Raw genomic sequence first — 12,649 nt, forward strand, 5'->3', positions numbered from 1 at the left:
AAAGTATATTTTCTTTATAGTTTTAGAGGAATTTCTTCAGCAGTTCTATGATCAAAACAAATTCTTTATTAGAATTAATTTTTGTTTGGAACTCTAGTTCACTAGCTTTTCCTTTCAGAAACCTCATTGCTAGGTATGATAGGCTTTCAAAAATTTATTCATATTCAAATACTTTCCACATAATATACAATATTTCAAAAATATCTGGTGAATGCTATTTCCCTTTTTCTTTTGTAAGTAGATTCAAGGAAAAAATAATTTAGGTTTCCTAGACTCCTTTTTCTTCATTTTATATCAAACCTCAAGAAATTTAGTTAACCTTGATATGATCTCTTTTAGTTATAGTAGGACCATATAGTCCTGAGATAAAACAGAAATGAAAATTTATAGGAATGTTCACTCTTCAAAATGATTATTTTTCAAAATCTGCGAATGTCAAATCAAGGGCACATTTTTTTCAAGGAGCAGCAAAAATTTCTCTTACTACTTTGTAACAAGTTGGTTTATTTCGAACTTCCTCTTAGTAGTGAAAATTCTATAATTCTTATTTCATGTACTGGACATAAGTTTATATATGTTTCTATAGAAATTGGTATAGAATATTAAACAGTGAAAGAATAAAGAAATATTAAGTGCTTTTTATGTTTATGGATGGTGGCTAAACTTGTAATATCATTTCAAATATTATTTATAAATAAAAAATTTAAGTGTCTCATAGTTAAAAGAAACAAGATGGTGTGAGAAGGCAATTTCAAAAACTTTAGTCAAGAGTAACCCATAATCCATGATTTCAGATTAACACATTGGCATAGAAATTCTAGAATTTTAGATGACCAATCTAAGATTGTTTAGTCTAATATTATCATTTTATAGTGTTCTTCATTTTAGCACAGATTATGCATGGTAAAATAAATTATAACTGATAAACAGCTGAGACTTTAACATGTAATTAGTAAATTACATAGCCAGAAACTCAACACATCTGGTTTTGTTATCCTCTACTCTCTTAAATGCAGCAAACCAAGAGCAGAAAAACCTCATATTTTGAGAAATAATTTTGTCATCATCTATTCAAATGAATGGAAATACCTATGCTTTTGAAAATAAGGTAACTTACTATTGTTCTCTTATTCAAATTCATGCCCCCGAATTCTTAAACTTTTATTGCCAGACTTTGAAGTCTGAATCGATAAAAAATCTTATTTTTGTCAGAAAGTTTAAAGGCAATTTCTCTGAAACTCCATAATTTTTAGTACAGGTTTTCCAATATTTGACTTATTTCTAACCATTCCATGTAACAAATGAACTTAGTTTCCACCAGATCTATTTTTTAACTAATGTTAGAAAGCATATAAAAAAACCTATGTCACTTGAAACTAGTAATTTCAATAGCGCCCTGCTGGAATTTATATTTACATTTATATATTTAATGGATATATATAACAGGTGAATGGTAACACTTTGACATATGTTCAAAACCACTATCTCTCTATGCTAAAGTACCAAACCATCTGTCCCTATGTCCAAGTGAAGAAAAGCCGACCCTGCCTGAACGTCCTAAATTGGTCCACTTGAGTTTGAACCTTCAGTCACATATTGTATGTAAGCTGTTTTAGTTTTTCTTAAGAAATAACAACCTCTACGATGTTGATTGACAAAGCTTTTGCATATGCCCTTCATCAGAGAACATGGGCCCCCAAAATGCAGGATTAAACCCTGCTGTTTTCACTTGTGTTAAACTTTTCTACATTCATGGAAGACTCACTGAAGACTAAATATTCACTTTATTCTTCCAAGAAATTATTTTTCAAATAATGCCCTTTGAAACACTATTCTGGACAGATAATACACACAAAATGGTTTGGAGGATAAAAAAATCAGTTAGACATGCAACATGAAAACTCTATTTTGGATATTAACAATGATGCATGAGAAAAGTGCCAAAGAATACTCCAAGCAATTCCCAAAGATCATGAAATTCTTTTTGACATAATACCTATTATTAACCTATAAAAATTAATGACATTAATGTGCCATTGAATACACTTTGGAAAACACAAATCTACTTTTTCTAAACTTGGTTTCTAAACATCGTTCCAGTGAAATTGTGAAATAAATAGCATGAATACTGTGAATTCTTTGCAATTTTAACTTGAGCATTATAACATTGATATATTAAAAGATGTTTCTATGAACAGAAGGACGTTATCAGAACATAGAGAAGTTAGTCTCTGGTTTGCATATTACTTTCGTGATTTTATTTTGGTGGAAGAAAACTAAGTTATTAAATTACAATTTTAAAAATAATAAAACCCTGTTCCAGACAATAGTTCTTTTATGTTAATCCCATGGGAGAACTCTCTCTTAAGTCTCAGTATTTCAGCAAGTTTTGCTATGTGATCTTTTTGTTAAAATGTTATGAACATCTTGTAACATCATATTTTCCGCTCTTCATTGACTCAGAAAACTCAGTTAAGATTCAGCCCAATTTTATCAACTGTACAGGACTAAACATTATGCATAATTGAATTATGCATGACTTTATCTCATTTTTTCTGCCCTACTTTTTATTCTTCTTGATTTTTTTCATATTTTATTTTCAATCTTATTGAACTTGTCTTTGTAACTTTTTCAATTGCTTTTGGGACTTGTAAGCCAAGGCTAAAACAAAGTAGGGAATAAGTAAATGAATTATCCCAATAGCAAAGAACATAGCTGTACTACAAAGGATTTAAGAATATTCGTGATCACATAATAATGACATAGCTTTAAATCAGAGTTCAGAGCTTTGCAGGCAGTGTATTCTTCATAACACTGAGCATCTCTCATTAATCTGAAACTTTCAAAAGCAACATCCACTCTAAATGTCTGACCAGTGATCCTCTAATAACCAAAACCTGTTTTCCAGAAATTTTGAAAACCTCTTTAAACACCATATTTTAATCCAAAACATCCTTTCTTGCTAAAGAGTTGAAGTTTTTAATCATATTATAGTATTAATATAATTATATGATTCACTTGTCTGCAATAAATACTAAATAAAAAAGAACCAGTTTTAGAAGTTAGCATCGGGCTTGCATATTTCTTTAGTAATTTTATTTTGGAGGAAAAATATCTAAATGCATAAGTTACTTTTTGAAATATTAAGAATTATACGTATACCAATACATATCCTTCTCCTTGGATGTCCAACCTATGACCTGTGGGCTACATGCTGATTATCTGGGGACTGTTTTGGTGATCTCTGGTGTTAGATATATCACAAAAGGAAGGCAGGAACCTCTTTTTCTTTGCTCATCAGCTTTCATTCGTGTTTTTATATTTAACATGTGACCCAAGATCGCTCTTATTATTCCAATATGTGGCAGAAAAGAAAAAAGGTTGGGCACCCCTGCAACTCTCTGCTTGGATCCTTCTCTAGAATTCACTGCCAGATAATTCCAAAAAAATTAAATACAAGCCTCTGTAGCAGTTCTCTTTGATTTTCCTTTTCCCTCACTTTTTGCTATCACATTAGTAGTATAGTAATTATCTCTTTAAAATTCCTTAAGCTATTCCTGGCCATCATTATCACTGTGCTGAATAATAAAAGCTAAACATCTAGCCTTGTGCATCTGCAGGCTTTCCTCTGTGCGATCCATTCTACACACAGCATCCATATATACAGGAGTCAGCATAAAGCTCCTCTGTGGTGTCACTTACTCTAGACCAGATGCTTCTGTGTGTCCACCAAGAACACTATGCACCTCCTTACTCTAGTTCAAACACATTTCATATAATTCTTATTTTAAATGTCTTTTCCCTCATATTAGAGATTAGATCCTTCTCTAGAATTCACTGCCAGATAATTCCAAAAAATTAAATACAAGCCTCTGTAGCAGTTCTCTTTGATTTTCTCCATGAAAATGGAGAAGCTCCCAGTTCCCCACTGTTTCGTCAGCACCTATCCTAATGCCCAGTGCAATTTAAAATAGTTTAACATAGTAAGTTGTACACAAACTTTAATAAATCAAATCCACTTATTTGTAATGTGACTGCAAAGGAGTATTCCAGGCAAGGACTAAAAAATAAAACATGATGGGGCAGAAAGCAAGATAGTTGTGGAAGGGAGATTCCTGAAGTAAGTTGAAAAAAATCTATTTTGAAGATTTTTAAGTTGCATTTTTTTCAAAATATAATTTGTTACATACAGGAAAAAGAATAACAAATATGCTTAAATAAATACATATTTAATTTAGTTACTTCTCTTAATATCTGTTGGGATCTACAAAGTATGTCACTATATTAAATCAACATACAGTGATTCTTAAAAAGAAAATTGTTACCTATTCCCACCAAGTATTTTCTAATTTATATATTTAGTTACTGATTTAATCAGTAAAATATAAATGCAAGGAAGGAAACTTACTTTGTCCTACTAGATCAGAAAATCCTAGCAATGTTGGTTAAATGTAGTAAATTGAATAAATGTATGCATTTCTATTTCTTTGTCTGAACCTGACTAAAATAATAGTAAATCAATTTTTAGTTGTATGCCATAAGGACAAAGAAAGAAAATAGAGGAGAAATGAGTTTGAAGTTAGCACACTGGAAAGCAGATGAGTACTTGGCAATTCACTTAGTGAGAGGGAAGTTGAAACTTGACTGCCTATGGCAAGATAACAGCAATGACAGCAGGCTGGTTCGTGCTGAAGAGCCCAGGAGAAGTCAGGTACTGGTAGGGTTAACAGTGGAATGAAACAGGAGTACTACACAAACTGCAACCCCAGTGCAACACTATTCACAATACCCAAGGTATGGAAACAACCCCAAAGTCTGTAAAGAGATGAATGGAGGGGGGAAATGTGGTATATACATCCAATGAAATAGTATTCAGCCTTTAAAAGGAAGGAAATCCTGCCATATGTGATGATGCAAATGAACCTAGAGGACATGACACTCAGTGAAATCAGTCACACACAGAAAGACAAACACTCCATGATTGCAGTGATGGTTGCCAGGGGCTGGGGAGCTGTTGGGGAATGAGGAGATGTTAGTCAAAGAATGCAAAGTTTCCACTAGGCACGATGAATCAATTCTGAGGATCTAATGTGCAACATAGTAACTCCAGTTTCCCATATTGTATTATATACTTGAAATTTACTATCTAGGTAGATCTTAAGTGTTCTTAGCACACACATGTAAAAGGTAACTATATGAGGTAATCAAAAAGTTTAATTAGCTCGATTATGATAACCATTTCACAATTTATATGTATATCAAAACATAAAGTTATAGACATTACATATATACAATTCGTTTGTCAATCATATCCCAATAAAGCTGGGAAAAGCAACTAGAATATTGCTTGTAATTTCTTCTTCCATATCATAAAACCAGAAAACTTACCCTTCCCAATCCAAGTAAGTAAAGAGTGATTTATTCTAAAAAGAAATGGGACTAGAGAGCCTATGGACTTAGGAACACCAGGCACAGAAGGCAAGAATAAAACACCATTCTAAAGACAAAGTAATTCATTAAAGCCCACAGTCTGAATAGTGGGTAAGATCCTCACCCATATTACCTCTTTTAGTTCCTAGAATGCTATCTCTCAGGCATATCTCTCACAAGAGATTGGCCCTAAAAATAGACGAGTTGATACAAATAGTTGACAGCTTTTCAAAGAAAGAGGAGGAAGGATAAGGAGAAGAATAAAAGAGGATGAGTAAGAGGAGGAGGAGGAAGAGGAGTCATCATCAGCCCCCACCTGCATGCACAGACTTACCCTTAAATAAAAATGAAAGTTTGAATAAAGGAGAAACAAATACTGAGGCAGTAGGATCACATGCAACTTGGAATTTAAGATCCGACCAGCCTGGGGAACACTGAAAGACTCCATCTCTTCTACTCGGGAGGCTGAGGCAAGAGAATCGCTTAAGCCCAGGAGTTGGAGGTTGCTGTGAGCTGTGTGAGGCCACGGCAACTCTACCGAGGGCCATAAAGTGAGACTCTGTCTCTACAAAAAAAAAAAAAAGACTCCATCTCTTAAAAAATAAATTAAAAAAAGTCGAACAGAGGGGAAAAACAGAGACAAGGCAAAAGACATGTCAAAGGAAAAAAAATGCCTTTTAAAAATACATAATGAATAGCTACAGAAAGATACCATAAAGACGGGAATGCTGACAAAAAAGAAAATAATAATCAGAGCACAAACGTTCAAAATGAAAAAGTCAATAGATCATCTGAAATTAAAATTTTTTAATTCAGTTTAGATGATAGAGTTGAAGACGTTTCTCAGCAAGTAACACAAAACACCAAAATTAAAAAGAAAATATACAAAAGAGAGAGAGAGTCAGTTAGGGTGATCTAGCACGGGCATTCTAGAAAGAGGAATGGAGGAAACCGTAGACTGTAAGCAGCCCGCTGAGTATCCAGACAACAAGCTCATAAAGGCATATGCTCATGAAATTTCAGAGGACTGAAGAAAATTAAAGAGCGAAGAGAAAATAGAGAGGGAAAAATATGCCACATCGAAAAGGTCAAGAGTTAGAATTGCAACTGATCTCATCAACAATGGAGCAAAGCTTCAAATTTCTCAGAGAAAAACAACTGGCAACCTAGAATTGTACATCTGGACAAATTCTTATAAAGTGAACATCAGATGACATTAAAAATTACTTAAGAAACTTGAGTCACAAAAGGACTCAAGTTTACTTCACTGCATCTTTTCTCAGAAGGCAAAGAGAAGATGTGCTCCACCCAAATCAAGGCATAAACCATGAACAGTGAGAATGGCATGAGATCTAACACAGGAAAGAGGCAAAAGGAATTTGCAAGATGATGGGGAAGGGAAGTCTAGGATGTTAGCTGTGTAGCAGGAGGCCTAGTGGATTTCTTTGCGCATTTGTGTATATTGACAGGAATTTTATAGTTCTATAAAAGAATATGGGAAGGATTAATAATTTATACATAGAAAATTTTTTAAATCCAAAGAGAGGGACAATTATTTATAAATCCAAGAAAATTTTAAAACACATACAGAAGAAAAATGCACTGTATTACTTGGTTCAGCTGTGAACATAATTTACATAATCATTAAAAATGCAGGCCATGTGCAATGGCTTATACCTATAATACCAGCAGTTTGGGAAGCCAAGGTGGGAGGATCACCTGAGGCCAGAGTTTGAGACTAGCCTGGACAACACAGCAAGAATTTATCTCTACAACATAACTTAAAAATCAATTGGAGAATAGCTTGGAGCCCAGAAGTTGGAGATAAAGTGAGCTATGATCATACCACTCTACTCCAACAGCCTGGTGACAAAGCGAAATGCTGTCTCAAAAGAAAAAGAAAAATTGTAAATGGTAATTACGAATTGAACAAAATGTTATAACTCTACTGGGAAAATAAAAGTAGGGAAAAGAGTATGAGTGGAGAGCATACAAGTATTCAATGCTTACATTTTACAAAGTAGTGGGTAATGTCTAAAAATGCTTAATCAAAAAGCAAAAGGATAATCGAACAATTTAAACACATGGAAGTGAATATCAACAGTGCAGCTGACAGACTGGAAGTATTTGAGTGATGGTAACTAGCAGTCAGCTAGATGAAGAGATTGAAGACCTATCTGACATTTCGAGTTATGTACGTGAATTACTTTAATAAAAGTAAAACTTAGGAAATAAAGCAAATCCCTTACACTTCATTAAACTCATTCATTCCTGAGTGACAGGTTGTCTTGTTTACAGACACACTTCCATAGGAAGTTAGTTACCTTTAAGTTAGTTACCTAACCTTGAAGTTAGTTACCTTCAAGTCCTAAACAAAATCCTTTGTTTCCTATATATGCTAAATAACAAAAGAAAAACTGTTCTTACCTTTCCTGAAAGGGTAAATCATTATGAAATTAGCTTCTTTTTAAATAAAACTTTGAGTTGAAGTTAGAAATAGTAAAGCACTAACTTCCATAATTTTTGTTAACATCAAATTACTTATACTTTCTCTTTTATGTAATGGTTTTTCTAATTATGAGCGTCAGTGTTAATCTCTTTTACTCCAAAAATAATTTTTAAATGTCAGAAAATTTTTGATGAATTATATTAAGAGTTTTTCTTGAATCTAGTAGATAGGAAGCAATGAGATTATGCACTTTTTGCTTTGCGGATTAGGCTACAATAGGGCTAAGATTCAGCTGCTCTCCAAGTCAATTTACTCATGAAGCTAAGCTTGGAGGAAGGGGCACGGGTTTCCATCAGCTTACATAGACAGAATTCTGTTTGGAATTGGGGCAATCAGAGGATGCACTTTTTATATAATTCACAAAAGATGCTGTATATCTTAGCTGTTCCTCTGTTTATCAACTTTCCTAAATAGGGCTCTATTTTAATCTTTTAATCAATTTGCACTTGGAAAAAGCTAAAAGACTATGACCAGTGGTCAAATCTATAATGTCATGCCCCATATTTACAAACTGATGTCCTGTGACAAACATCCAGTTACTTACCAGGAATGTGTTTCCACAGTGCCCACACACAACTCTCGTACCTTCTGGTTGGATTGGCAATGCAGGTTGAGCTGGCTGTTCTTCAGAAATAAGCATTACTGGACCGAGGTTAATTATGCGTCTACTATGGAAAGAGAGAGGAAACAACTTCACTATGCGACAAATGGTCTAAGAGCAAAACCTACACTGTAATGGCCAAAAATACAAAATATATCAGGGCAATTTATACTTGTTTTATAAATTAAGTGAATTAAGTGTCAAGACTTAGAGCCCAAAATCACAAGAGTCTTTGAGAAGCAAATAATGAGTCTTTTTATATTGGGATAGAATCCATATATTATGGCATTGATCCTAGTCAATGACCTTGAAAACCATATAACTGCCATTTCCAAGTTTTTATAAATTCAAATCTGAAAATAGTTCTTATCATTCCTATGTAAGAAAACAACTTGAATTTGGTAGAAAACTGAATAAGTTAAAAATATTCTGTATCAACTAAAGTGTGCTGTGAAAGTACCAGAGTCCTGGCTCAAAACCACATTTCTTGAGTAGTTTGGTATTCCTTGATGCCTATGTAATCAATGAGGAAAAGAAAGCAAAATGTCAATCTCCTTTCCTTTTCATTCTATAGATTGGGCTATAAATGATTCATGTAATGGTCAAAAAGCCAGAGCGATAACAGGAAAAAATATAGTTAAGGTCCTTATGTGTCTGGATACATCTATAATGGCATTTGGCACAGGCAAATAATTCCAGAATTTATTATGTAGACTATGCTCAGCAGAGGCTAGTGTGACATACAAAGAGATACACAATGACAACTAAAACACTTCTGGGTTAAGATTAACTTTATAAAAGATAAAATAACTGGTTACTTTTAAATAAGTTCAGTGAGTCACTGATTTATTACAGTACATCAATTATGTACATAACATAAAGAATGCATTCATTGTTCATTTAAGAATACATCCTACAAATACCTATGTTCATTAAATTCAAACTAATCTAGGTCCTGTAATTACTTTGAGGACAAAGACTGTCTAGATTAGGAAAAAGCTTGGCAGTCAATGAGTCTTTAATAAGTACTTGTTGAACAATGAATGAATGAATGAATCTTTATTTCTTACCAGTTGGGTCTTGGACATCCTATTCGCCGAGATGTGTCCTTACAAATGAGGAGACAATTACAAGGGCATCTAACATATTTCTTCCCTGTTGGAGGGTTTTTGATTGGCTAGATAAGAGAAAAAATGTATGCACATCAAATTAACAGAAGTACAGATTATTAAAAGGTTGTATTTAAGAAGGAAATGATTCTGTTAAAACTAAGGCTCCCTATGTGCTATCAATATACTATTTAAGGAAATATATGTTGTAAGTGATTTCGAATAGCCAACAAATGTTGGTAAACATTTATGAAATTGGGGGTGGTAGAGATTTGATTTTTAAGGGCACATTTCAAAATAAGTTTGTACTAGACTTTTAAGATGGGAGGAATATTTAGTGCACACAGAGATAGGTATTCTCTGTATAGGTTATCTGTCTGGCCAGGTGCAAACATCCACAGCGGACTCATGCACCTGCCTGGGAAGGGTGAGCTCAATAAGAATAATAGTGGGGAAAGAGGACTACACGATAAATCTGAATTTTTCTTAAACTTTACTCATTAGAACATAAGAAGTATTTCGCTTTATGAAATACTTTAACTTAAAGACTTGTGATCACTTTTCATACTAGTGTTTATTTAAAAAAGACTACAGCAAATTTAAAAGCAAGAGTAAGTAACACCAAAAAAAGCACTCCTTGTAATATTATGACATCAGCTTGTTAAACTAAATAATCTAAAATACAATGCACTGAAAAAAACAGACCATCACTCCTCTGGCATTGCTGCCAAAAATGTGTAACCTGAAGCTTATCACGAGGAAACATCAGACAAACTCAACTGAGAGAGATTCTACCACATATCTTGCTTGTACTCTTCAAAAATGTACAGACAGTAAGAGACACGTTTCAGACAGGGGGACAATCAAGTGCAACATGTGATTCAGGTTTGACTGCTGGACCAGAGGTTTCTGTTTCTTTTTTTTCATAAAGGACATTAATTTCACAACTGGGGAAACACGAATTAGGTTAAAAGATTGGATAACAGTACTGGATCAATGTTCATTTCCTGCATTTGATAATTGTACTGTGATTTTAGAAGTGAATAAGCTTGTTTTTAGGAAATTTACACTAAAATGTTTAGGGGTAAAAGAGCACAATGTTTGCAATTATCATAAAAGGTTCTGGGAAAAGATTATTTATTTAGAGAAAGCTACTGCATTAAAAATTTTAACATTTGGGGAATCTGAGGAAAGGGAATGGGGGATTCTTTGTACTATAGACAATTCTTTTGGTAACTTTTCTGTGTGTACAAGAATTTTTTTTAAAGATTTTTAAAAATTTAACATTGGTAGAAATACATAAAAGTTAGCAATAAGCCATTAAACTATTACATAGATAATTAAATATGCATCTATAATTCTCATGCCTCTCAAACACTACCTACAGTTTCTAACATATCAAGAAAAACATAAATTGGGTTAATTTCCTAATATTCAAAATTTACCATTAAGTAAATGTATGCTTGACAAATGATAGGGCTTGCTTTTATATTTTATCTCCACCTCACTTCTAAACCTCAGTTCCCTCATTTGTAAAACAAGGCAGCTGAACGAGAAGATTATTTTATTTTACTTTATTTATTTAATTTTTTGAGAGTGAGTCTCACTCTGTCTGCCCTGGGTAGAGTGGTGTCATAGGTCATAGCAAACTCAAACATTGGGTTTAAGAAATCCTCTTGCCTCAGCCTCCTCAGTACCTAGGACTACAGGCACGTGCCACCACATCTGGCTAGTGTTTGTCTTTGTTTTTGTTTTCTTCCTATTTTTGTAGTAGAGACGGGGTCTTGCTCTTGCGCAGGCTGGTCTCAAACTCCTGAGCAAAAGAAATCCAGCTGCCTGGGCCTCCCATAGTGGTAGGATTACAGGCGTGAGCCTCTACACCCAGCCTGAACTAGAAGATTTTTTTTTTTTTTTTGTAGAGACAGAGTCTCACTCCATGGCCCTTGGTAGAGTGCCGTGGCCTCACACAGCTCACAGCAACCTCTAACTCCTGGGCTTAAGCGATTCTCTTGCCTCAGTCTCCCAAGTAGCTGGGACCACAGGCGCCCACCACAACGCCCAGCTATTTTTTGGTTGCAGTTTGGCTGGGGCTGGGCTTGAACCTGCCACCCTCGGCATATTGGTCTGGCGCCCTACTGACTGAGCCACAGGCGCCGCCCCTGAACTAGAAGATTTTAAGCACTGATTTCCTTGGTGCCAGTCCATGCCTTGTCATGACTAGTCTGGAGTGAAGTGGAAAAAGAAAAGGGACTTGGACATTGTACTTATATGTAAATTTTAAAATTCATACTTGCTAAAATGAACTCCTATATGCTAGGCACTGTGCTGGGCATTTTACCACTGTAGTCCCAAGTACAACCCAATGAGGTACCTACCACTTCACACGAGAATATACATTTAGAGACATCCCCAAGGATATATAGATACTAAGTGTCAGAGCGAGGACTCAGCCATGCAGTCAACTAGTGCCACTCCTTCTCCTGGACTTCTCAAATTTTCCATTACCTTGTCCTAGAAATCACTTCTCCTTAATCCTTAAATTCCGCTTTCTCCCGGTCTCTTTCTTTCTCACACATACATTCACACACACACACACACAACACATATCCTTACTTTCCTTCCCAATTCTATCTACTGAAATAAAAAGAACTTTTATTAACCTTATTTTTTGTTTTTTTTTGGTTTTTTTTGTCTGTTTGTTTTTTTATCTCCACAGGTTCCTGTCAGAGTTGGCTGCCCAGGAGGACAGATACACTGATACCTCATTTTAGGGGACCTAAAGAAAATGAATCAGAGCAAAACTGAACAAGGGACAGTGACAGCAGATATAAGGGAACAACTCGGTTGGATCCTAGTCTTTTATATCTGTTTTTTTCTTTTTTTTTTTTTTTATTATTGGGGATTCATTGAGGGTACAATAAGCCAGTTACACTGATTGCAATTGTTAGGTAAAGTCCCTCTTGCAATCATGTCTTGCCCCCATAAAGTGTGACACACACT

At 34.5% G+C, this 12,649-nt stretch overlaps 1 protein-coding gene across 1 annotated transcript in view; it reads right to left on the reverse strand.

The window, feature by feature from the left end:
* PIP4P2 (phosphatidylinositol-4,5-bisphosphate 4-phosphatase 2) overlaps nucleotides 1-12,649 on the reverse strand; it is an 86,635-nt gene that overhangs the window by 16,457 nt on the left and 57,529 nt on the right. The window contains exons 4-5 of the mRNA XM_053558849.1: nucleotides 9,611-9,717; nucleotides 8,484-8,607 (exon numbers count right to left, since the gene is read on the reverse strand). Of these exons, the coding sequence (XP_053414824.1) occupies nucleotides 8,484-8,607; nucleotides 9,611-9,717 (231 nt within the window). The remainder of the gene's footprint in view (nucleotides 1-8,483; nucleotides 8,608-9,610; nucleotides 9,718-12,649) is intronic.

The sequence above is a fragment of the Nycticebus coucang genome, chromosome 13, assembly GCF_027406575.1.
Source record: "Nycticebus coucang isolate mNycCou1 chromosome 13, mNycCou1.pri, whole genome shotgun sequence".
Classification (NCBI taxonomy): Eukaryota; Metazoa; Chordata; class Mammalia; order Primates; family Lorisidae; genus Nycticebus; species Nycticebus coucang.